Source organism: Schistocerca gregaria, chromosome 2 (assembly GCF_023897955.1).
Source record: "Schistocerca gregaria isolate iqSchGreg1 chromosome 2, iqSchGreg1.2, whole genome shotgun sequence".
In the NCBI taxonomy this organism is placed as follows: Eukaryota; Metazoa; Arthropoda; class Insecta; order Orthoptera; family Acrididae; genus Schistocerca; species Schistocerca gregaria.
The window spans coordinates 826,400,603-826,425,344 of NC_064921.1; the positions used below are offsets into that span (position 1 = coordinate 826,400,603).

General features: G+C 36.9%; 1 protein-coding gene across 6 annotated transcripts in view; it reads left to right on the forward strand.

The window, feature by feature from the left end:
• The window catches only part of LOC126335175 (uncharacterized), a 224,843-nt gene that overhangs the window by 30,548 nt on the left and 169,553 nt on the right, over positions 1-24,742 (forward strand). For 5 of the 6 annotated variants that reach the window (XM_049998169.1, XM_049998163.1, XM_049998165.1 and 2 more), the window contains exons 5-8: positions 7,773-7,919; positions 11,520-11,639; positions 23,117-23,190; positions 23,312-23,412. In XM_049998169.1, the coding sequence (XP_049854126.1) occupies positions 7,773-7,919; positions 11,520-11,639; positions 23,117-23,190; positions 23,312-23,412 (442 nt within the window). Of the gene's footprint in view, positions 1-7,772; positions 7,920-11,519; positions 11,640-23,116; positions 23,191-23,311; positions 23,413-23,575; positions 23,677-24,742 lie in introns of those variants that run through there. The other variant, XM_049998170.1, reaches the window with a different exon arrangement.

Genomic DNA, 24,742 nt, shown 5'->3' on the forward strand with positions numbered 1-24,742 from the left:
ACAACTGACAATGCACACGTGACACTACTATTCCCACCCCAGCACTGCAGGAGAGACTTTGCAGATGCACGGGCCTGTCTCATCCTTGTCAAACTAGATCTGGTGTTTGAATGCCAGTGCATATGAGTTATGTTTTTTCTTTGTTCTTATATTGTATACCATGACATGCCAAAAATCTTTGTAAAAGGTGACTCACATAAGAATAAGACAACAACAACTGCTGCTGCTCCTGCGACAAATCTTACATCATCATAAAAAGACTCATGAATAAATAAAAATTAAATGAATATAAGTCTTTCCGCTCCCAGGATTGGAATGACTCCTTACCCTCTCCCTTAAAACCCACATCCTTTCATGTTTCCCTCTCCTTCCCTCTTTCCTGACGAAGCAACGGCCGTTTGCGAAAGCTCGAATTTTGTGTGTATGTTTGTGTTTATTTGTGTGTCTATCGTCCTGCCAGCGCTTTTGTTTGGTAAGTCACATCATCCTTGTTTTTATATTAAATAAATAAATCAACAACTTTAACTAACAAGTTGAGGATTACAATCACTCAAGGAGTATTCAAGAATACGTCACACGAGAGTTTTGTTTGTGATCACTTTTGCAACTGTGTTATACTTTTCCGGAATTCTTTCAATAAATCTAAATCTCCATTGGCCCCTTTACAACTGATTTTATTTGTTTGTTCTAGTTCATGCTGTTTATTTGAGGGCACTTATTATGTCAATGCTAAATGGGTCACTAGAAATGAACTGGTCACTTGTTGTTCATAAAATTTTTATACTGATGCATTTCATGCACAGCCCACCTTCAGATTAAATTAGATTCAATTAACGTTCCACAGATCCAAAGATGGGATGATTCTCAAGGGTGTGGAAAATGTCAGAAAGTAAAACATAAAACATACAACATTTGAATACAACGTTCACTTCCCTCATCATTTGTCAGGAGGTTGTAAAAATATGTGAATACATTACAATAAACTGGACCTGCTAATATTTACAGAATTAATACACTGTCAGAGTAAAACATAGTTATGTACTTTTAATAAATTTACCGTAAACAAAATACCAAATCTTGACTGTTGTGACTAAGTGCTGTCAAAACTGAAATCTACTAGAACTTTTACTTAAGTTGGTCTAACACTCTTAAGATATTTATCTATGGAGGAGAAGGAATTGCCTGTCAAAATTGTCTTTCAAACTCTGTTCCAACTGTGCTTTATCTGAAACCAAGTTTTTAATGGTTGCTGACAATTTATTGAAAATGTGTGTTCCTGAATATTGGACCTCTTTGTAGACCAAGATAAGTGATTTTAAGTTGTTTGTTGTGCAAACATTTAAATGTGGGAGAAAGTAACAAGGTTTGATGAAAGCATATCACAATGATGTTCATGTTCAAACAAACTTGTTACATTATTTATTTCTGAACTGTCACACACAACACGATTCTTTGCCACTGTTGTTAAGTCCCTTTGTTGGCAACAACCATAAACATAATGCAGTTGACATGAAGTGTTCCGATGGTTGTAGGTTTTTATGTAGATTGTTCTTATTCATAATACTGTCACTGTGTATTGAACTGTTGGTTGGAAAAGAGAGATATTATTTGCAACAAATTTTATTAAGGAGTAAATATACTGAGAAGCACTGGTTAGAATACCCAGTTCCTTGAACAGATTTCTACATGATGTTCTAGAATTTACACCACAATAAGTCTTATTTCACATTTTGCACTCTAAACACTTCTGCTCGGTTTGACAAGGTGCCCCAGAATGTGACCCCATATGACACTACAGAATGAAAGTAAGCAAAGTATGCAAATTTTTTATATTTATATCTCCTACATCTGACATCATTCTCACTACAAATGCAGACTTGATTAGACACATCAGCAATTCTGTGGTATGTCCTTTCCAACTGAATTTATCATCAATTTGTAATCCCAGAAATTTAACACTGTGAACCTCTTCAAGCTGCATGTTTTCATATATTGTACACATGCTGAAAGGAAATCTCTTACAGGTTTGGAACTGCGTACAGTGGGTCTTTTCAAAGTTTAATCACAGTGACTTAGCTTTGAACCATGTATTAATGTCAGTGAAAATTTGGTTAGGAATCATTTCTAAATTTGTACTTGTCTTGCTATTTATTCCAATGTTTGAATCACCTTCAAACAAAACATCTGCCAAGCAAAATACAATCGCAAGCAAAGTTTGCAAAAGTCATTAAGAGTAAAGTCACAGAATGACAAAAATATGCAAAAAATAATGATACCGAATTAGAATAGCCCTCGTACAAAGTAAGGCATCACATGTGTCCTTCCTCACCTTCAGTGCTCAACTGATGGAGAATTGCTGTTACGAAAGCTAACTACCAGAAAATGCCACAGGCTGGCAAGGCTGTGTGGATGCTGTGGCATTACTAGTGTCTATGAAAATAATATTGTAATTCTGTCAGAGACAGCGAAGGATCTGGGAGAGCAGTTGAATGGAATGGACAGTGTCTTGAAAGGAGGATATAAGATGAGCATTAACAAAAGAAAAATGAGGATAATGGAATGTAGTTGAATTAAATCGGGTGATGCTGAGGGAATTAGATTAGGTAATGAGACACTTAAAGTAGTAAATGAATTTTGCTATTTAGGGAGCAAAGTAACTCATGATGGTTTAAGTAGAGAGGATATAAGATGTAGACTGGCAACAGCAAGGAAAGCGTTTCTGAATAAGAGAAGTTTGTTAACATCAAGTATAGATTTAAGTGACAGGAAGTTGTTTCTGAAAGTATTTGTATGGAGTGTAGCCATGTATGGAAGTGAAACGTGGACGATAAATAGTTTAGACAAGAAGAGAATAGAAGCTTTCGAAATGTGGTGCTACAGAAGAATGCTGAAGATTAGATGGATAGATCACGTAACTAATGAGGAGGTATTGAATAGAATTGGGAAGAAGAGAAATTTGTGGCACAACTTGACAAGAAGAAGGGATCGGCTGGTTGGACATGTTCTGAGGCATCAAGGGATCACCAATTTAGTATTGGAGGGTAGCGTGGAGGGTAAACATCGTAGAGGGAGACCAAGAGATGAATACACTAAGCAGATTCAGAAGGATGTAGGTTGTAGTAGGTACTGGGAGATGAAGAAGCTTGCACAGGATAGGGTAGCATGGAGAGCTGCATCAAACCAGTTTCTAGACTGAAGACCACAACAACAACATGAAAATAAATGAACAACTTGATGACAATAGTGTTAAAATTTGTAGAGAAATAGAAACAATGACCTAAATATAAAACTAAATACAAAACATTCAAAAAAGTATAGCAAGCTGTGAATAATGCTTACACTGTTTAGTTAGGACCAGTAGGGAGGGGAAAGAAAGGATAACAGAAGAGGGGAAAAAAGGGGGCAACTGGGGGTGCAGCACATTGGGAGAATAACAAACTGATCACAATACAAAATTCATACAAAGAACCAAAAAACCTAAAGCAATAAAATCATATTTAGTACTAGATGACAAGAAATGCCCAAGCAGGCTGCTTATATAACAGAAGAAATCAGGGATGGGAGGATGCATCTGCATTACATAAATGGTGCCACTGCACTAATTGAATATTTAATACACCACTGTGTTTTCTAGTAATCTAGGCATCTGTAAGCAGTGTATGCTTTTCCAAGTAATGCAAAACATTGTTTCATAATGAAGCAAAAATACAGAATATAACTTTGAGCATAATTACAAATTACCTATCAAAGATGAGACATTAATGAAAAACAATGTTTTCACAAAGCCTTGTGCTAAGTACTATTAGAATGTGAGAGTAATTGTGTATATTTGTGAAAGATGGGTAACTCTCAGTCATTGAGAGTCTTACCAGGCTTAGCAACCACAAAGCACTGGAAATCATTTTCTGGTAGTTAAATTTTGTAAAAATGACACTCTGTTAGCTGAGCACTGATGGTTAGAATGGACACATGTGACACCTTACTTTGTGTGGTATGATATTTTTTTTAAATGTTAGTATAATACTTCCTGTATCTTCTCTCTTAATGAACTTTGTAGAGTACGCTCATACTTCTTCTTCTTATTCTTCTTCTTCTGCCATTGTCACCCATCAAAATGGTGTGAGCATGGCTGCTATCAGAATTTGCACTTTTTAGTTTTTTAAGGTTTCCCTGATGCCCTTCCTGTCACCATTCTGTAACCCCCTCCCAGGAGAGAATAAATGCACCCCAGCTATCTGCGTGTAGTGTTATCCATGTGAAAGTGTGAAAATGTTTTTTGAAATGTTTGCAACTTGTGTAACAGAGATGGGACCAGCCTGGTATTCACCTAGTCAGATATGGGAAAGTGTTTAAAAGCCGCACCCAGACCGGCCAACACACCAGCCCTCACTGTTAATGAGCCAGACAGATTCAGTCTGGGGCCAGCTTAAGTGCCCAAATCCTGGAAGCAGTGCATTAATGTGCTCTGCTATTGGGATGGGTAATTATGCTCGTATGTATGACTTTGTATTTTGTTCAGATAAAAAAAAAATCTATTCACCAAGCAGCCGCTGACTCAGAAAGCTCACAGATTTCCTTAACCTTTATCTGTGTGTGTTCACCTGTTGCCACTTGCTGAGTAGATTTTTATCTATCCAGTTCCTTTATATTTTCATTGATATATTTGTATTTTGTTTGGCTGACATTCTGAAGAAACATGCCAATATAAAAAATTTGTGGACCACAAAGTGACCAGTTCATTTCTAGTGACCCATTAAGAATTGATATAATAAGTATTCTCAAGTTTAAGTCATGGTTGCAGGCCTCCTGCATGACTGTATGTTACATTTGAAGTTCACATTGTTTAATCACTAGACTGATTCCAGTAGCATATTACTAATAACAATAATCTAAAAGTAGCTGGATTTTTCTTCTTGCTTGGATATAATTCTATTATCTTATGTGCTGTTTGAGACTTTCTTGATGTAATTACTGCTTCTGTGATTGATTCACGGGCATCGCATTGGATAATGCTGTGAAAGCTGCACAATATTTCAGTGAGACAGTTGGTAGGACTAGAGTTATCTCAGATCCAAGGAGCTTATGAGTAGCTTTCTGCACTCTGTGTTTATACAAAATGGGTACTCTGATAAACAGATTGGAAATGCATTTCAGCCTGCACACACAAAACTTCAAGAACAGCCAGAAGAAATCAAGAACTCCACTAAGATAGTTTCTCTACACTATGTTGGGTGGTGTGTCCTTTAAGATCGGCAAGTTGTTCAAGAAACATCAAATAAAATATCTCTTTCGCCCTGCAGTGCAAGTGGAAACAATGCTGGGTTCCATTAAAGACAACCTTGGTCTAAGGAGACCAGGGATATATAAAATCCCTTGCCAATGTGGGAAATCATACATTGGCCAGACATATCACACTGTTTATGACAGATGCACTGAATATAGTGGTTACAAAAGATGTGGCAAGCTAGAAAGGTCTGCTTTTGCTGAACACTGTCTTGACACGACGTAGCATGAACTTCGGGGAGACAAAAATTCTGTCTGCCTCCACATACTGGGACTCCATCATTAAAGAAGTAGTCAAAATACAAATAAGTAATGACCTGTTCAATAGAGACAAGGGACTGGTGGTATTAAGGCATCATCAGCTACAGACAAATGAAATCAGGTCAATACAGACAGGGAATCGGAGTCAAGACACTTAAACTGGCCAATGTGCATGGTGTACCACAATTTGTGGCCATGCTTTTTCTGTGTTGCACGCGAAGTCTGTGGTCCATTTCTCTGGAAGGGAGTACTGGATGTTGTTGTCCTCTATGTACAATGATGTAGCCTCATCGCATGGCGCCTGCACTTTTCTAGGGAGCCACCACATATATTGGCGAGCCACTGCAGCAACATGTCAGTTAGCACCTGAAGATGACTAGCAGCTGTCTCATTGTGCAGCTTTTACAAGACTATCTTACGTGACACCTATGAACCACTGAAGCATATAATCTTTCGTGTATCCACATTTAAGACAAATTGATCAGCCAGTTTAGTCAGCCTGAGAATTTCTGTGGTTCTTTTGACTAGTAAAGCAGATTCCTTGGAAGAAGTATGACAGTGAATCAATACAGGCATTAGCATGAGTTGTTAGGACTTTAAAATTAAACTTACAAAGAAGCTGATGGTAGTTTCGTCTATGCTGCATTGACTTTACTTAGTTATTCAAAGGTGAAATCTGTCTGTATACTTATACAGCTGAGAAAAAAAAAGTTTGTTGTGTTACTAACACTATGTAACCACTTAACACAGAGAACAAGAGTACTTTCGCAAAATTCCGTAGGGAAGTTCTAATGTTATCTTTGTTTCTGACATGCAATCACACAACAAGCATTTATTTCAATCAGCTGAAAACAAATTTGGAGTGTTTCGTCATGTTTAACAGCATTCTATGTTTTATTTATACTTTTATTCCATGTGGTTGTTAACAGTTTCTCATTTGACATTCTATTGTTGTTTCTTTTTTTAGAAGAGTGTACAATGTAATTGTGATCTTGACTGTGAATTGTAGAAAAACATATGACTTTATTAGCTGAAATTGGTTGAAAATCACTTTTTCTGAAGACATTCCATGTTCTCGTACATGTGACGTCTGCCATGGCATAATGTTGAATATCTTTCAGATATCAGGAAATACATAATTCATGTTTTTGATTACTTCCACGATATACAAGATAAATTTGAAAAGTGAGTACTGAAAATCATGTGAGAATTATTTCCTAACTCTGTGCTGACTTTTGAAGAGAATCTTTTTGCTTTGTAGATATGTCATTGGTTTGAAACATGTAGTGTTTCATAGAATCCTACAATGGATAGACATTAAGGATGTTGATTTTTGAATATAGATGTGAGGTAAGTGCGACTTTCTGTGCACAGTATGTCCTACCTTTCGTCATTGTCATCTTTTCTTGTGTCACAAAATCAGCAGCTGAACAGTGTTAGCAGTAACAACAACATCAACTGCAGCTGCTGTTACCATTTCATCCTGTGTGTTTCTACTCTTGCACTACATGTCCCTAGGTTCTGAGTGAATCCTTTCCTTATCAGCTTTTGTGTCATTCTACATAACAGATTATCTGTGTGTACCTGTAGCTGTTCTTGTATGTTGCCCTGAACTGTTTAAGCAGAAGTCTAGTAGTTTGGAATACAATCAGCAGTTAAGACAGAAACCAGTAAAATATAATCCAGAAAAAAGGAAACTTCTGCATACCATAGTCTGAGAAGAGACACACATCCATGTGAATGTACTCTTACTCCTACCATGTTGATATTCAGCACAAATATATATGTCTAGCTGCACAATTAACCACATCCTTCATATTTTTTTTGACCTACGGAATCAGAGTGAGGGGGCGCAGTAGTTAGGACACTGGACTCACATTCGGGAAGATGATGCTTTAAATTCGCATCTGGCCATTCTGATTTGTGGTTTTTGTGGTTTTCCTAAATCGTTCCAGACAAGTGGCTTCCTGTGAAAAGGGCACAGCTGACTACCTTCTCCATTCTTTTATAATGCAAACCTGTGTTCTGTCTAATGATATTTCTGTTGACAGAATGTTGAACTCTAATCGTCCTTCCAGCCTAAAATTAGATAATGTAATTTTCATGTCTTATCTTGTTGTATAACTGTATTTGTTCTCATTCAACTTTGTTGAACTTTTTGTGTGAAACGCTTATTTTCATGTTTTACAAATGGTGGAAACTATAAAGTTTTGTGAAATCCTTTTCAGGCATTGTCATTTCTAAAGAAATTTGAAGATGATAAGACTAGTCATTTATATGCTACAGATGTACCAAGTACCGCAGCTGTGATTTGTGCAAATGCCATTAGAAAAATTATATCTACAGAAGATGAGGAGGATTTAGTATCAAACCAGGTAATGGTCAGATTTGGTAATTCTGGATTTTTTTTTTTAACATTGTGTGTGCATGCTAATCATAATAATAGACATAATACATTTTAATTAGCCAGGATTAAAAGTTGGATGCTGAACAGCATGGTTAGATTATGAACCTCTTCAGTATGCAAACAAACCTAACCCTTGCGTACACTGTTTTCCAGCCTCATCTTTTTCGTCAGCTCTGTTAGTCCAGCAAATCATCCAAGAAATGGAGAAACGTATTGGCAGATTATAGGCATTTAAGGATCTCCACTTTACATTTTAGGATAAATTTAGAGAACTAGTATTTGAAGAAGAATGTGACAGTTCTATTACCGTCATTGCATTTGAACCTGTGAGCTTGGGTTATGAGACGAGTCTGGATAGCTTAATTAGTAATAACATTTTTTGCAAAAGACAAGGTTCTGGGTTCAAGTTCCACAGTGTGCCACAGTTTTAAACTGCCAGGAATTTTCAAAACAGTGTGCACTCTGCTGCTGAGTCAAAAATTCACTCTAGTAGTTCCTGTTATGAACACAGTGCTCAAGTTCACCCCAAGACCAGATTATTTTCAACCAGATAGAGAGGTCTCTAAAGGCAACTCCCCCTGGTCATTCATTCTTCCAACAACACACATCCTAAGGGTCAAGTTCTCAAGAGTCACATTTATCAGAAGACATCTGTTTCCTGAACAGAGGCCAGACATCTTATTTCAACTCAACCACAGTTTATTGTTGACCATTGACCTTTCCCTTCTGTGTACTTTCGTCTCAGAAATTGTCAAGTATGAAATGAACTAATTTTCATCCAACTGACCATTTACTTATTAGACTACACTTTCTTTAACAGGAAGCTATCAAAAATAAATGCTCAGGAAAAACCTCGATGGTGTACTGCCAGTTAGATTTGAACATAATCAGGATCATATTAGAAGCATGATCCATATGTGCTATGTCTATACCAGAGATTACAGGAAACTTTAAGAGACAGCCTGTTATCTTGTGAAATGAGGAACGGAATGAAGTCCAGACCACACCACACAACCTGGCAATCTTTCCTGCCAAAGGCCAAAATCTTGGTGAATATTAAAAAGAGCAGAAAGAAAGCATGGCAAGAGTTTCTTAATTGCATTAATTATCCTAAGCAAGCCAGAAAAAATGGTATAACGTGACCTGTGACAGTGGCTGGACTGTGTTTGTTGATGTTAAGGGGATTGGGTTGGTTCTCCCTGCTGGTCAGGCTTGTTAGGGTTTCCCCCTTTGTCCAGCCAAAATATTATCATTACCAGAAGTTATCTAAAATTGATCCTTGTGTCATTAGTGAAATCTTGTCATATATTCTTAGATCGTATTTGTGGTTAGCTGCCTTTTGTGTTTGTTGTCTTGACTGCCTACCTGGAATATTAGTGTATGGCATTGCGCCCTCAGTGTATTTCATGACTACGTAGCTATACAAAATACTCTTGTGGAATTCCAAGATTTCATTGGCAAATGGATCAGCAAGTGTATTCATTCTTATCTTTCTATCTCAAGTACATTGACATTTCAGTTAAATGTGATTAGTTTTGAACGTGTGCATTTATTATCGAACAATGTCCCCAGTTGTTCTTAAATAATTGATAAAATAGCCTCTATACATTTTGAACTATTCATAACTATTCAACTTTGAACAATCTGTGTCTTTAATGTAAGAGCCTACTAAACACTAACATTAAAGAATCATTGTGTTCAAAGTTGAACAATTTCGAATCGGTAAACACCCAGTTCTTTAAAAAATCAAACTCCCATGCATAAAATGTCTTCAAACTCCTGAGTACTTTACAAGTGAGCTAGTTAAATATTTGACTTTAAACATATAAACAAGAAAAATTTAGGAAAGGTTTTACATTATGCTTCAAGTTCATTGGAAGTGGCTAAGTGCTCCCATTGAGCAAAAACTAGTTTTTTATGCCTTTGAATCTTTATGATGTCATGTCTCCTGAACTATGTGTCTCACAGTGATATAATTGTCCTGGTACTTCAGTAATATCGGTAGATACTGTCTGCAAACTGTTTCATGGCTAGACTTGGTAGTAAAGAAGTAATAAATTAAAATGCCATTCCTGATGTCGTAGTCTGCATAAATGTACTAAATGATGAAAGTTTTTCCTTTCATAATTTTGTGAAGGTTGCCAGCAAGAAAAAGTTTTAGGAAAGTTTGAAATTATATGTGAATTTTATTGGAAGTTGCTAAATACTTTCATTCTCAAATACTGAATGAATAGAGTCCAGGTATTTGTGTCACTTACACCACATCAAGACGAAACATTCAATTTGTAACTGAAGTACTTGTTGCATTGTGTTAAACTTCCAACATAAGATGATACCTCATAATGAGTAGATTATGACTGCATTTTAAATTTTTAGATTCATTCAACAATTAAACCAAATATTGAAAATCAAATGTTTGTTACCCCTGGAGGCGATCTCCAACTGGTACCGAGTTTCCGGATAACATTATAGTAATATAAGTAGCTCAAAATGAATAGATGTTTTGTTACTTATTTTAGAACTGCTTTGCTAATGGTTTGATAATGAACAGATATGTTCAAAGCTAGTCGCCATTAACTCAAATATCAGTGCAATAGAGATGTAAAAACAAAGAACTCTTCGTGGTGTTTAAGTTAAAAATGTAGCATCAACCCCTTACGACTTCTTGTCACCATGTGGTGCTTCACATTTGCCATCTGCTGCCTGACAAGCCTTCCCATGCATGTGTAAATTTGCCCTACTTTTGAAAGATTGTGGATCCTAAATTCGTTATTTTTAACTCCTAAAATGATGGCAGTGACAGGTGGCAGAAGCTTGAGAATTATAACTCAACTGATGGTACTTGAAATCCAAGAGCATTTTGTTTAGTTTGTGATTTTGGTGTGTAATTGACATTTATCGGTCACTCAAACATCCATCTGTTAGCTTACTCTCTGTGGCCTGTGGGCATGGAGTTAACTTAAGCTTGTCACCGATTAGCTGTCCTTACCTGCCCTAGGATTTCCATGGAAGGTTTTATCAAAGATAATCCTTGAGAGACTTTCATCATAGTCGAGTATGTTTGCATGTCTTAACATAGGTATAGAGCAAATGTACTGTTTAATGCAATTGTCATAATATTCTGACAATATTATAGCAGAGAAGCTGAGCATCTCTGTTATATGATGAGTAGCAACTGTCCTTTTCTAATATTGTTATATTCCACCCTGGCTTTTTCAGTGCTTGATTTTGTCGTAGTATTCTGATTGTTTGTTGTCAAGTAATTAAGACATTGCATGTGCACAAGTTTGTAAATTGAGACTCCAGGCATTTGAAAGGCAGCAAAATAATTTTTTTAAAATTAAGTGGAAATGTGTGTGGAATTTTCTGTACAATTAATGCAGACATTACTTCTACAGCCACATACCAGAAATACCTAACAGAGAAATAAAAAAATGATAATTGCATTATGTGCTATACTTGCTTTCTGCAAAAATTTTTAAAAAGCTGAAAGTTAGTGTATTACATTATTTGTGAGTATTACTCTACTTTTACTTTCAAGCTTTTATGAATATTTGTTTTCTTTCAGAGAGATGTATTGAATTCTGAAAAGAGGGAACAGTGTGAATCACTGATTACTATAATGAAAAAACTTGTGGGGAAGAGTAGATTTAACATTGCTGGTTTCCAGAATGATTTTAATCAAGTTGTAAGTAAAATTTCAATAATAACTATGCTTCATTTCCAACATTATAGATTTTTGATTATTTAAAATTCAGTTCTTGTCTGGCTTATTTTTGCACTTAGAATTCTTAAGAGATGCAACTCACATAGCTTTAATTTTTTGACAGTTATAATAAATTGTAGTGTATTGCATAAGATGTTCACATAACCATCACAACCCTTCCGACTCACAAAGAGAACTGTTCTGGAATTTTCTGTCACAACATTTCTCCCACCTTACCCTTCCTCAAGGAAGTCCCTTTAGATTTTAACTTAAGCGTAAAGCCATTACTCATTACAGCTTTAATTACAAATGTCCATAATACTTTTAAAAATAATATCTACTTAACAATATAGAGAGATTAATACAGAAAACATTATTTACAGCTATACATTTAAAACACAGTTACAGATTATTGGCTGCGTTCTTTGCAGGATGGTGGCAGCACTTTACAGCGGCGAGCTGCCTTACTTTACCCTGCTGCCATTAGATGGCATATGCGCACTCCACAATATGTCATCTCACTGCTTGTTTTATACAGAACTTTTACAACTGTCCTGCTATCAATCATATTTTTTAAGTTATGACAGATAATACCGGAATAACTTCTACAAAATGAAATGGAACAGTTCCTACACTGTGTGACGCATACTTGTGTCATTATAATTGTTAGTTTGGTAAAATTATGTTATGGTTTTGTCATTCTGTGAAGTGCAAATGGTTAATGAAGTCTGTTGTAAACAATTACTCATGGATCAAAAGCAAGAGTAACATTTGTGAATAAGTAATTTATTTGAAAAATGATTTAATGCTAATCATTATGTAGCCTTGGAGTGGCACAGAAACAATGAAGTATTAACTTGTACAAATCTCTGATATTTACCCATTAAACTGAAATATCCAGAACGTAGGTAAAACAAAATTAAAATATTTGCTTAGTAACTCATGAAAAATTGAAGAATTTACTGACAGTGGTATTGACTTCTGTCTGCCCTAAGTAAGATTAAGTTGTGAATGTGCAGGTTAATTTTTACTTTCACTCTCATTTTTTTTATTTCAATGTAGAAATTCAAATTAAAGGTTGTGTTGACACATTTTGGATGGGGAAAGGATACTGTGAGGCTGTAGTCAGTTCATAAAATTAATCTTAAAACATTTTCAGCAAGAGATTCTAGTCTTTTTCCTCAACATTCTTGAACAATAATCATAACCTATATTAAAATGGGAATGACAACACTAATCACATGAAAAACTCCAATTTATTGAAGTATTCCAGAACATAAACGCATTTATGGTTAAATTCTCAAATATTTTATTTAGTGTTGATTATTGTATTGAGAGGAGAGTAATGTTGCTGAAATATTTGGAAAGTGCCATTAATTTGGTTTTCTGCAGCTATACCTTGGACTTTATAAACTTTAAAAAGGTGTGGAAGTTACTGAAGTGGTGTCTTAAGCTTTTCTTTTTATTTGTTAAAGGAAGTTCTGCATTTAGAATCACTACCTGATGAGTAAGTTAATAAACTGACCGCCCTGGATTACAAATTAAGCAAGAATAATATATACTTACTTAGGTTGAATATAACTTTTTGTCTTAGTAATTCTCAACAAGTTGCTTATTTAACGAATTTATTTCGTGTTAGATTCTTACAGTCCACATCATCTCTCTTGCACATTTTTTTCCCAGTGAATAACTTGGGCCTGAGTGTAAACTGTTTCAGAATGTTTTACTTATGGGTGCCTCAAAAGGAAGATTATATTTGATGTGCCAAAATAAAACAGAGGTGAAATCTATTGACAAAATATTTATTATTGAAATATATGGTTTAGGAATTTACTTCTTAAAGTAATGTCATTAAAATGCAATCCAGAATGCCTACAGCACTCATTTAAATGCTGAACAAAATTTTGCATGGCGGCTCGGCATGTAGACACTGGGAGTACTTCCACATTGCTATGGACATTTTCTTTCATTAGCTCCAGAGAAGTTGGATTATTGACGTACATTTTAGGTTTGACATATCCTCATAAGGAAAAAGTATAGGGTTCAAATCTGGACTGGGGGGGATTTATGTCATCTCTCCAGGAGATCAGTTTGCCAGGGAAAATTTCACAAACTTGCAGTACAGACACACTGGACATGTGTGCTCTGGCTCTGTCATGCTGAAATCATATTCTTAGGTTATAACCAGTAAAGCTTTGCAATTAGACACCAAAAAGTCATTTAACATTATCACATAATGTTCTGAATTCACTACAACTTCACGACCGCTCTCATTCTCAAAAAAGTATAGGTCAATTATTCCTCAAGCCAATATCACAGCCCATACAGCAACTTTTGGTGAATGAAGGGGTTTCTCATGCTCCTATTTAATAGTCATTGCACTCTGATAGCAGCAATTTTGCTTATTAACATGACTGTTCAGGTGAAAAATGGGCTTTGTCAGAAAAAAGATGTTGTTAAATGAAGGGCATTCAGTCACATCATTAACAAACTGCAGCCTATGTCTGGAATCCTGAGGCTTTAATTCTGGCACCAGTTTGATTTTGTAAAATTTGATTGCATACCGCTGTTCTATCGAGCGATCCATCTTCAGTGTTTTCACAAGTGTCACGGGCACACAAACAACGTAATACGCGAAGCTCGACCCTCACTGCACCAGAGCTCCGACACGACTGCGAACCGGTGATATTGTTAGCTCAGATCCCCCACCATGTGACGTACAGGTGGAGACCGCCCTGCGAGTGACTGGGGCGCCGCGCGGCGGCCAGTCTCATTACTTATCTACCACACCCTGTATATCGAAAGAAGAGGCAATTTGGAAATGGAGGCAGTGTATTTGTCGCGGCAAACAATAAACTTAAATCCACCAAGATAGAAACTGAAGCTGCATGAGAAATTGTTTGGGAAAGACTCAGTATCAGGGGTTGGCATAAAATGATAATTGGGTCCTTGGATTTTCCACTAGACTCATCTCCTGATGTAACTGAAAACTTCAGATAAAACCTCAGTTCATGTGTACGTAAGTTCCCCAGTCATACTGTAATCATTGGTGGAAACTTCAGTCATCCAACAATTAATTGATAAAAATTACAATTTTGTTAGTGGTGGGCATGATAAGGCATCCTGTGAAACTTTACTAAATGCCTCTTCTGGAAACTACCTATAACAGAGAGTTAGGAACCCCACTCATGATGGAAGTATATTGGATGTAATGGCATCAAATAGAACTGACCTGTTTGAGATATTCACATCAGAACTGGTATCAGTGACCATGACGTGGTTGTGGCAACAATGATTACCAAAGTACAAAGGACATTTAAAACAATCAGAAAGATGTATATGTTCAGGAACTTTAAACTTTCAGCACAGGTCAGGAGCATGTAGAGGAACTGTGGCTCAAGTTTAAAAGAATAGTTGACCTCACACTGGATAGATATGTACCCAGTACAACAGTTCATAATGGGGAGGAACCTCCGTGGTATACAGTCACTATGAAGAAACTTCTGAAGAAACAGAGATTACTGGATAAAAGGTGTAAAACAAAGCACAGGCCTATAGATAAAGAGATGCTGAATGAAATGCATTTGGCTGTCAAGAGAGCAATGTGTCATGCCTTCAATGACTACCATAGCGGAGTATTGTCAGATGACATTTCACAAAATCCAAAGAAATTCTGGTCGTATGTAAAGGCTGTTAGTGGCACTAAAGTTAGGGTCCAGTCACTAGCGAATGAGATAGAAACTGAAATTGAGGGTAACAAAGCAAAAGATGAAATGCTGAACTCCGTTTTCAAATGTTCCTTTACTAAGGGAAACCCAGGAAAATTGCCTCAGTTTAATCCTTGTAGCTTTGAAAAATTGAATGAAATAAGTATTAGCATCAGTAGTGTTTAGAAACAGCTGAAATTGTTAACCTTTAACCTGAAACATCTCTGAAATATGCGTAACTGGAAACAAGCAGTCTCTCAGACCACCTAATATTTTTTATCACAGAATTCCACATGAGTTGACAGTAATCAAGTAAATAGTCAGTTAATTCATGTTATAAGCAAATTTAGTATTTTTCAGCCTGTATAAACACTTTTTTGTTTAAATTACATAAAATAAACATGAAATATCACAAGTACGTGGAGTCATTCAGTGTCAGATTTCATATGATTTTCACCACTGTTACAGCAGACAACATATTCCGAAATATAAATAAAATGTTGCAGAAAATGTAAAAAAAGATAATACTCAACTCAACTGAAATATTAAATCACATATCTTTTGCACAGTAGACACACATCTTTCTGCTGCATTCCAGGCAAACTGGGTGGCCACATTTGATGCACTAATATGCTGTTTTCCTCTTATTGGATGCAGGGCACTTCATAAACATCTTCCTTTTGTCTATTCTATTACTTGGTATGCCTTCGCTTGATTGCTGAGTGCCTCCCAGAAGTTTGTGGATCACTTCCTTGATATTTCTATGTAAATTTTGAATTTCCAGGTGTCTTCTTAGATGTGGCTGTATCAGCTCCATGGGCAAACATTTGGTGAATTTGAGACGAGTTAGCATGGGGTTTCCTCTGTAGCACAAATACAGAACAAAACTGTTCACGCAACTGATGTCGACAGGAGCGTAAAAGACTGCCATTGGATAGTGCCACAACTGCGTCATGGTCACTGATACCAATTTTGATGTGAATATCTCAAACAGGTCAGGTCTATTTGATGCCATTACATCCAATACACTTCCATCATGAGTGGCGTTTCTAACTATCTGTTATAGGTAGTTTTTGGAGAAGGCATTTAGTAAAGTTTCACAGGATGCCTTATCACACCCACCACTAACAAAATTGTAATTTTCCCAATTAATTGTTGACAATTCTGATGATGATCCAGATTTCATGATAGGTGATGGTCACCATGAAACAGAGTGTGATACTAGTTAAGAAAGTGTTTTATTGGAAGAAGAGCCTGGAGCGGTCTGTACTACAGATAATACCTCACAGCAAACACAGTACTTTTATGGTAAAAATAATTTCCAGTGGGAACACTCTGAGCCCGTGAGAACAAGAAGAACCCCAGAACACAACATTCTGAAAGGGGGAATCCCTGGCCTAACAGCAAAACATCGAAGTTTGTGACAAAGTCCTACTAAATCTCAAATATGGGTGTATTTATCTGATGATGACATGATAGATGAAATAGTTTTATATACAAATGTTAAACTGACTAAAATAATGGCAAAATTATGGGAAACAATTAATTCATCCAATTACAGAGATACTGACAACATTGAAATCAAAGCTTTCATAGGCCTTCAAATGATGACATAAGTATTCAAATCGTCTCATGGAGATATGTTGTCTCTTTTTGAAAAGGATCTGACCAATCGTCCTATATTTGTGGTGACAATGTCAGCAAAGCGCTTTGAAATACTTCTAAGCAGCATGAGACTTGACGATGAGACTACAAAAGATGAAAGAAAGAAGTCAGATTGCACAGCTGCAATATCAAACATTTTTGAGAAATTCAATTTAAATTCTCAGCAATTATGCTGTATAAAAGGCAACATTACAGTGGATGAAATGTTAGTACCATTCAGGGGAATTGGATGGATTAATTGTTTCCTGCAATTTTGGCATTATTGTACTCAGTTTAACATTTATATGTAAAACTATTTCATATATCATGTCATCATCAAATAAATTCACCCATACTTGACATTTAGTAGGACTTTTCACAAACTTCGATGTTTTGCTGTTAGGCCAGGCATTCCCCCTTTCAGAATGTTGTGCTCTGGGGTTCTTCTCATTCTAACAGGCTCCGAATGTTCCCATTGGAAATTATTTTTACCATAAAAGTACTGTGTTTGCTGTGAGGTATTATCTGTTGTATAGACCGCTCCAGGCTCTTCTTCCAATAAAACACTTTTAACTAGTATCACTCTCTGTTTCATGGTGACCATCACCTATCATGAAATCTGGATCATCATCCGAATTGTCAAATGTGTCATCATCAATACCATTTTCCTCCTCATTTAAATCCTGTAACTGCGCTTGCACTCAAGCTTCCAAGCCTGGATTAACTGCAGATATGTTACTCTTCTTAGAAAGTTGATCCATGTTATACCTGAAATATGACATAAATTCACTCATAGAAGAAAATGCTGTAAAATAACATCCACTGAAAGCAGAATATGTCTTAATTAGAAAAATGCGGTCTATTGGACCTACCAAATTCGTGTATTTAATATGAAACATGCGGTATCTCAGGCACACTCCTCTAAACAATACTCTGTACGTCTTCACTGACAAAGTAAAACTGATTGTTGACTGCTGCTTTACACGTGGCAAGTATTGCAGCAAAGGTACTGGGAAAGTGAAGCCCCACTTTTTTGCAGTGCTGCCACACTCGACATTTAAAATAAACGAGGGGTCTGAGGGACCAATGTTTTGGGTTAAAGGTTAAAATTTAACAAAGCTCCAGGCACCGATATAATTGCTGTTAGTTCCTATACTGAATTTGCTGATGAGTTAGCCCTTCTTCTCACTACAATCTATCGTAGATACCTTGAACAAAAAACCGTGCCCAGTTCTTGAAAAAAAAATGGCACAGGTCACATCTATCTACAAGAAGGGTAGTGGAAGTGATCCACAAAACTACCCTCCTGTATCCTTGACATTGATTTGTTGTAGAATCTTAGAACATATTCTGATCTCAAACATAATGAGGTATCTGGAACAGAATGACCACCTCAGTACCGACCAGCATGGTTTTTGAAAACATCAAACATGTGAAACCCACCTCGCACTTTTCTCACATGACATACTGAAAGCTTTGGATCAAGGCAACCAGGTAGATGCAGTGTTTCTTGACTTATGAAAAGCATTTGACTGAATACCACTCATATGCTTATTGTCAAAAGTATGATCATATGGGGTATCAAGGGAAATTTGTGACTGGATTGAGGACTTTTTGGTAGGGAGGTCACAGCATGTTATCTTGGATAGAGAGTCATTGCCAGATGTAGAAGTAACTTTGGGTGTGCCACAGGGAAGTGTGTTGGGACCCTTGCTGTTCATGTTGTATATTAATCACCTTGCAGACAATATTAATAGTAAAATCAGGCTTCTTGCAGAGTACCTGTAATGAAGTACTATCTGAGAGAAGTTGCATAAATATTCAGTCAGATCTTGGTAAGATTTCAACATGGTGCTCTAAGTGTTCAGAAATGTAAAATTGTGCACTTAATAAAATGAAAAAATGACTATAATATCACTGAGTCACAGTTGGAATTGGCCAACTCATACAAATACTTGGGTGTGGCAATTTGAAGGGATATGAAATGGAATGATCACATAGGTTCAGTCACGGGTAAAGCAGGTGGTAGACTTTGGTTTATTGGTAGAATACCGGGAAAGTGCCATCACTACTACTAAAGAGATTGCTCACAAATCATTCATGCAGCCCATACTTGAATATTGCCCAACTGTGTGGGACCCATACGAGATAGGACTAACAGGGGGTGGGATGTTGACTGTTCACAAGGAAGGGCAGCATGAATGGTCACAGATTTGTTTAAACCATAGGAGAGTGCCACAGAGATACTAAAGGAACTGAAATGGGAGATTCTTGAAGACAGATGTAAACTATCCTGAGAAAGTCTGTTAACAAAGTTTCAAGAACCATCTTTAAATGATTACTCTGGGGATCTACTACAACCTCCTATAATCCACAGACGCAGGGATTGTGAGGATAATATTAGAATAGTTACTGTACACCCAGAGGCATTGAAATAGTCATTCTTCCAGCACTCTGTATGTGAATGGAACAGGAAGAAACCCTAATAACTGTTACAAGAGTATAGATGTAGATGTAGATGTGTAATTGAACTCCTCAAACATTTGGGCCCATTTCTGGATAAGGGGAACACATGAAGCATCATTTACATTATACAATCCATGATCACTTAAACTTTTTTTATTGTTCTCACACAGAGAATGTGTTGTCTACTCCCAAAAAGCTTTCCCTATTGACTGAATTCCTAAAGGCCAAGCAAGCAATCAACATACCCCTCAATCTCCTCTGATTTACAAGCACATGTGCAAAGAGCTCTTCAAATATAAACTTCCTTTTGAGACACCCTCTATTAAAGATGACAATATGCAAAATATCTGTAATTTTTCAAATTAAAAATTGGCTAATATGCAGAGCAAAAGGGAATGAACTAAGATGTTTAAATTTTACTTTAACAACTTTATGAAAAGGGAAATTGCTTCTGACCATTTAGCAGAGATGCTGAGTTGCCGGTATACACAGTGAAAACACCGTCACAAGTAAGCTTTTGGCCATGAAGGCCTTCATAAAAAAAAAAAAAACACACACACACACACACAATCAGGCAAACGCAGCTCACACGCACGACTGCTCTCTCAGGAAACTGAAGCCACACTGCAAGCAACAGCACCAGTGCATGATGGGAATGATAGTTGGGTAGAGGTTGGGGGGACAGTGAAGTGCTGCGGGCGAGTGCGCAGGGACGAGGTGGAGAGAGGGTAGGGCAGCTAAGTGCGATTAGGAGGCTAGGGCCAAGGAGAGAAGTAAAAAGACTGGGTGCAATGGTGGAATGAGGACTGTGTAGTGCTAGATCAAGGGTGAGGACACCTTATCCACATTACTCCAGAACCTCAACAGCTTCTCCCATATTTGCTTCACCTGGTCCCAATCAACCCAACAAGCCACCTTCCTAGATGTTGGCCTCCACTTTAGAGATGGCTACGTCAGTACCTCTATCCATCTCAAACCTACCAACCTCCAGCAATACCTCCACTTCGATAGCTGCCACCTGTTCCATATCAAGAAGTCCCTTCCAAACAGCCTAGCCACCCATGGTTGTCGCATGTGCAGTGACGAGTGGTCCCTCTTGAAATATACCAAGAGTCTCACTGGAGCCTTCACAGACCATAATTATCCTCCCATTCGTGTACAAAAACAAATCTCCTGTGCCTTATCTTTCCAGTCTCCCACCACCTCACAAAGTCTCACCGTCCAGCACCAGAGGAGTATTCCCCTCATAACTCAGTACCACCCAGGACTGGAGCAGCTGAATTCCATTCTCCGCCAGGGTTTTGACTATGCCTCGTCATGCCCTGAAAAGAGAAATGCCCTGCCCACTATCTTTCCCACCCCTCCACAGTGGTATTGTGCTGTCCACCAGCAACATTTTAGTGTCCCCCACTCCTCCCCTACTATCCCTCCCCTTTCCCGCCCCAGCCTCCTCCATACCCCCATACATTCGCCTCTCCCATTATGTACTGGTGCTGCTGCTCTGCAGGGAGAGAGAGAGAGTGTGTGTTTTTGTCTATTTTTGACTAAGGCCGAGTCTTTTTGTTGTACGTATCTGCTGTTCTGCTATATGGTGAGTAGCAACTTTCCTTTTCATAATATTGTTACATTCCATCTCGGATTTTTCATTGTTAAATTGTATTCTATGCACACCGTAATTTGGCACTTTACATGGGTGCTACTGGGGGAGACTGTTAGGGCTATTGAACATGAACAAGTTTCATGTCTAAATTGACTATTGGTGTTAGGTGCATGGTCCTACCAACTAGTAAATCAGCTGCCAATCACGTCATGAGTGGGTCAGTGAGGTCAGTGTTTTGTTGTCCTCTGGTATCATCGGAAGTGAACCAATTTACTCAATAATGGGTTTTGTGCTTTTGTCTCTTCATAAGCTTTATTTTATTATTCAATCTGTGTTTGTCACAAATTGTGAGGGCTTGACATTTTTCGTAATTGTGTTCACCACCAGTGAGATCAAATATTGGAAAGCAAAACATGATATAGGTTTCATATAGCAGGGTAAAGAAATAGCCTGCACTGTACATAAATAGAACATAAATAGGCAAAAAAGGTTTTTAGTGAAAAATGATATAAGGATGAAACAGTCAGCTTTATTGAAGGAGAAAGATGTTGTGTTTTTTAATTATTTTATTTTATTAGTTTTTAGTGTATTTGCCACTTAGAAAAATATCAAAATCCAGTGTATAAAGTAAAATGATGCTATGTACTGCCCTCTAAATACTATTTTATATGTTTATATATGTATATCTTCTAAAACAAATATATGTTGATATTTTTATATGATACTTTTCTTGTTCTTCTCGTTCTCATCTGTGTGGAAAATTTACCATAGGACCTTTTTCAAGAACATTGATTACAAAATGGTTCTTTGGTTATTAATAAACTCTACTACCATTCCTAGTTTCTTAATGATGTCACTTCATTGTATTCCATCTTTTTATAAGAAGGATGCTCTACTTTAATTTTACTTTCAGTATTGTGCTATGCATTGTGACATTGTGTTGATGTTTTGCCTATGTGAACTCACCATCATTTGCCAAGAACATACTCTTCTGTTCCACAACATTCAGTTGACATCCAGTGCGAATTGTCCTTAACACAAAAAATGATTGCCAAACTCTACAGCAGACATCACTCTGTCCACATAATTTTGACATGATTGTGTAAACACAATTGAGTCCCAGTACAGGATAAATACTCCAAGAGTGCTGCAGTAGACTCATTCACTATGAGTAGTGTAATGAGGCATAAAATAGCTGGTATGAAACAGGCTGAAGTTACTCTTCATATTCCCGTATTCCTAACACCCCCATGTGAAATGCCAAGTTACTTTGTGGGTGTAATAAACAAGGCTCCCAATTCAAGTAATTATAAAACCAAGATATGTAAAAATGGTATGTTTGTGTTGCCTTTCTCTCAGGTTCTGTGTGGGTGGTGAAGCTGTGTCCTGCCTCACTTAATTTGTATGTGCTGTGTATTGGGAAACTCCATCTGCAGAAAATACTTGTGTAAATTTTCTTTGCTGTTGTATGTGCTGCTATGCATCTAACAGAATTGATCGCAGTACTTGTATTGTCAACAAACAAGAACTGTTGACCTATTTTCTATATAAGGCGAGAGGGATAAGGAATTGGACTGCATATGTTCCTTGGAAAAAGCAACAGACTAAATTAAACCAACAAGAGTGGGAGTGCATCCGTAATCAAACACTGTATTATGCTGATAGTAATTTCTTCCCATTACATGCTGGCTAAGAGCTTCAAGTCTGTGACTCACAGTGATAAAATTTATGATGATTTCCCCTTATTTAGATAATCAGAAGTCGTGTTAGGAAGCTCAGTAAGATTTTTTAATGAGAACTTACTGAGCTTCCTAACATGACTTCTGATTAGCTTAAAAAGGGGAAATCTTTGTAAATTTTATTGCTGTAAGTCACAGACTTGAAGCTCTTAGCCAACAGAAAATTCTTTTGGTGTTAATTTCTTTCATCTTGTATGTATGCTGAATTGATGAGGGATGTGCTCAATAGAAGGGCCTTTTTGTAAATTAAAAAATCACAAAGCACTTTTCTTTAATTTTATAACCATAAAATTATTTTTCCAGGACAACATGCCACTGGAAGCACTGTGGTATTTCATGTCAGCAGCTCTAATCCCACTGCCACTTTATATATTAAGGTAAGAACTAATTTGGGAGTTATATTTATGTGTATTGGAACAGATGTGTAGTAATTATTATCATTATATTAATATTATAGACATGTTAAGTCTCTTTTATATGTTTTTCCTTTTTTTTCAGTCGGTCAAATCATATGAACTTTGTGAAGAACTTTGCATGTAGGCTTGTCCAGTTAAGCACTGTTGGTGGAGATGAAATCCAGAAAAGTGAAAGATGTTCAGGTCAGTAAATGCAGTTATGCACTTACATAATTAACCACTCAATATAAAACCTTGAGTTATCTCGTTTTTATTATTTTGTCAGGAACCTAAAATCCCGAGAATAGTCAGCAATGTCAACACTTTCTAGATAAGATTAATACAGGAGATCCAAAGGAGAATAGTGTGTTTCATCATGAGTTCATTTAGTAAGTGTTAGAGCATCACAGGATTGCTCATCAAATTCCAGTGGCAGATGTCACAAGAAAGCTGCTTCACGTCACAGAGGTATCTACTATTTAAAATTCTGAGAGAATCAGACAGTAGTTCTTCTTGCACACCATTTGAGACTGAAGAGGAAAGGGGGTAAATGAATGTGCTCCTTCAAAGTACACACCGTAAGTTTGTTTGGGCAATGTGGATATACCTATAAGTGCTGAATTAAACAAAAGTGTTTGAATATTTCTTCAGAAGGATGTGAGAAGATACATCAAAATTATGGCAATAGAAACAATTGAAAACAATAAGAATTTGAAGAAAACAGAGCAAAAATGTTTGTTTGGTCTCTACAACACAAGACTCCCACTATATAGTGAGTAGCAATCTATCCTTTTTCAAAATATTACAAGAAACTTATGTTGGGTAGACACCTGTGTTCACCCATTAAAATGGCAGATGGCACAGTCACTGACAACCAAGAGAAAATTGAATGAGCATTCTGAGATTTTTTAAATGTTTATTGAACTGAAGAAATGCATCATAACCATAGATAGTGAATAGTGATGCTGATGACATTCCAAAAGTAATTACATGTGAGATGGATAAGGCAATTTGTGAAACAAATACTAACAAAGAGATAGAGGGGCTGACCACTACTTACCTCAGCTCAGTACAGCCAATAGATACACAAAAAAGAACAGAACATTTATGTATTCTAGCTTTCGGAACTTTGTTCCTTCGTCAGGGAGGAGAGAGGGGAGTAAAAGGGGGAAGAAGGGAAAGTTGATTCAGTTATTCACAACCCAGGTTATGAAGCAACGGGGGAAACGTAAACAGGGAGGGTAGCAAAGATGGAGGCATGGGTATCAGAGGGAAGCCAAAGATATTCTAGTGTAAGTACTGTGCAGCTTCAAACCAAAGAGGATGCATTCAGAAGTATACCTCTTTACTGGATTGGCTGTCGGATCGGAAATTATCAGCTCTGACACCTCAAAATCTCCATACTGTGCCAGAAGATCCATCCACTTGTGTCCTGGCTCTTCATTGAACATTTAACAAATATAAAGAACACAAAAATTTCGCAGTATCTTGAAAAACAAAAACAAAAAAAACAACGCTTAATATAACAGAATCA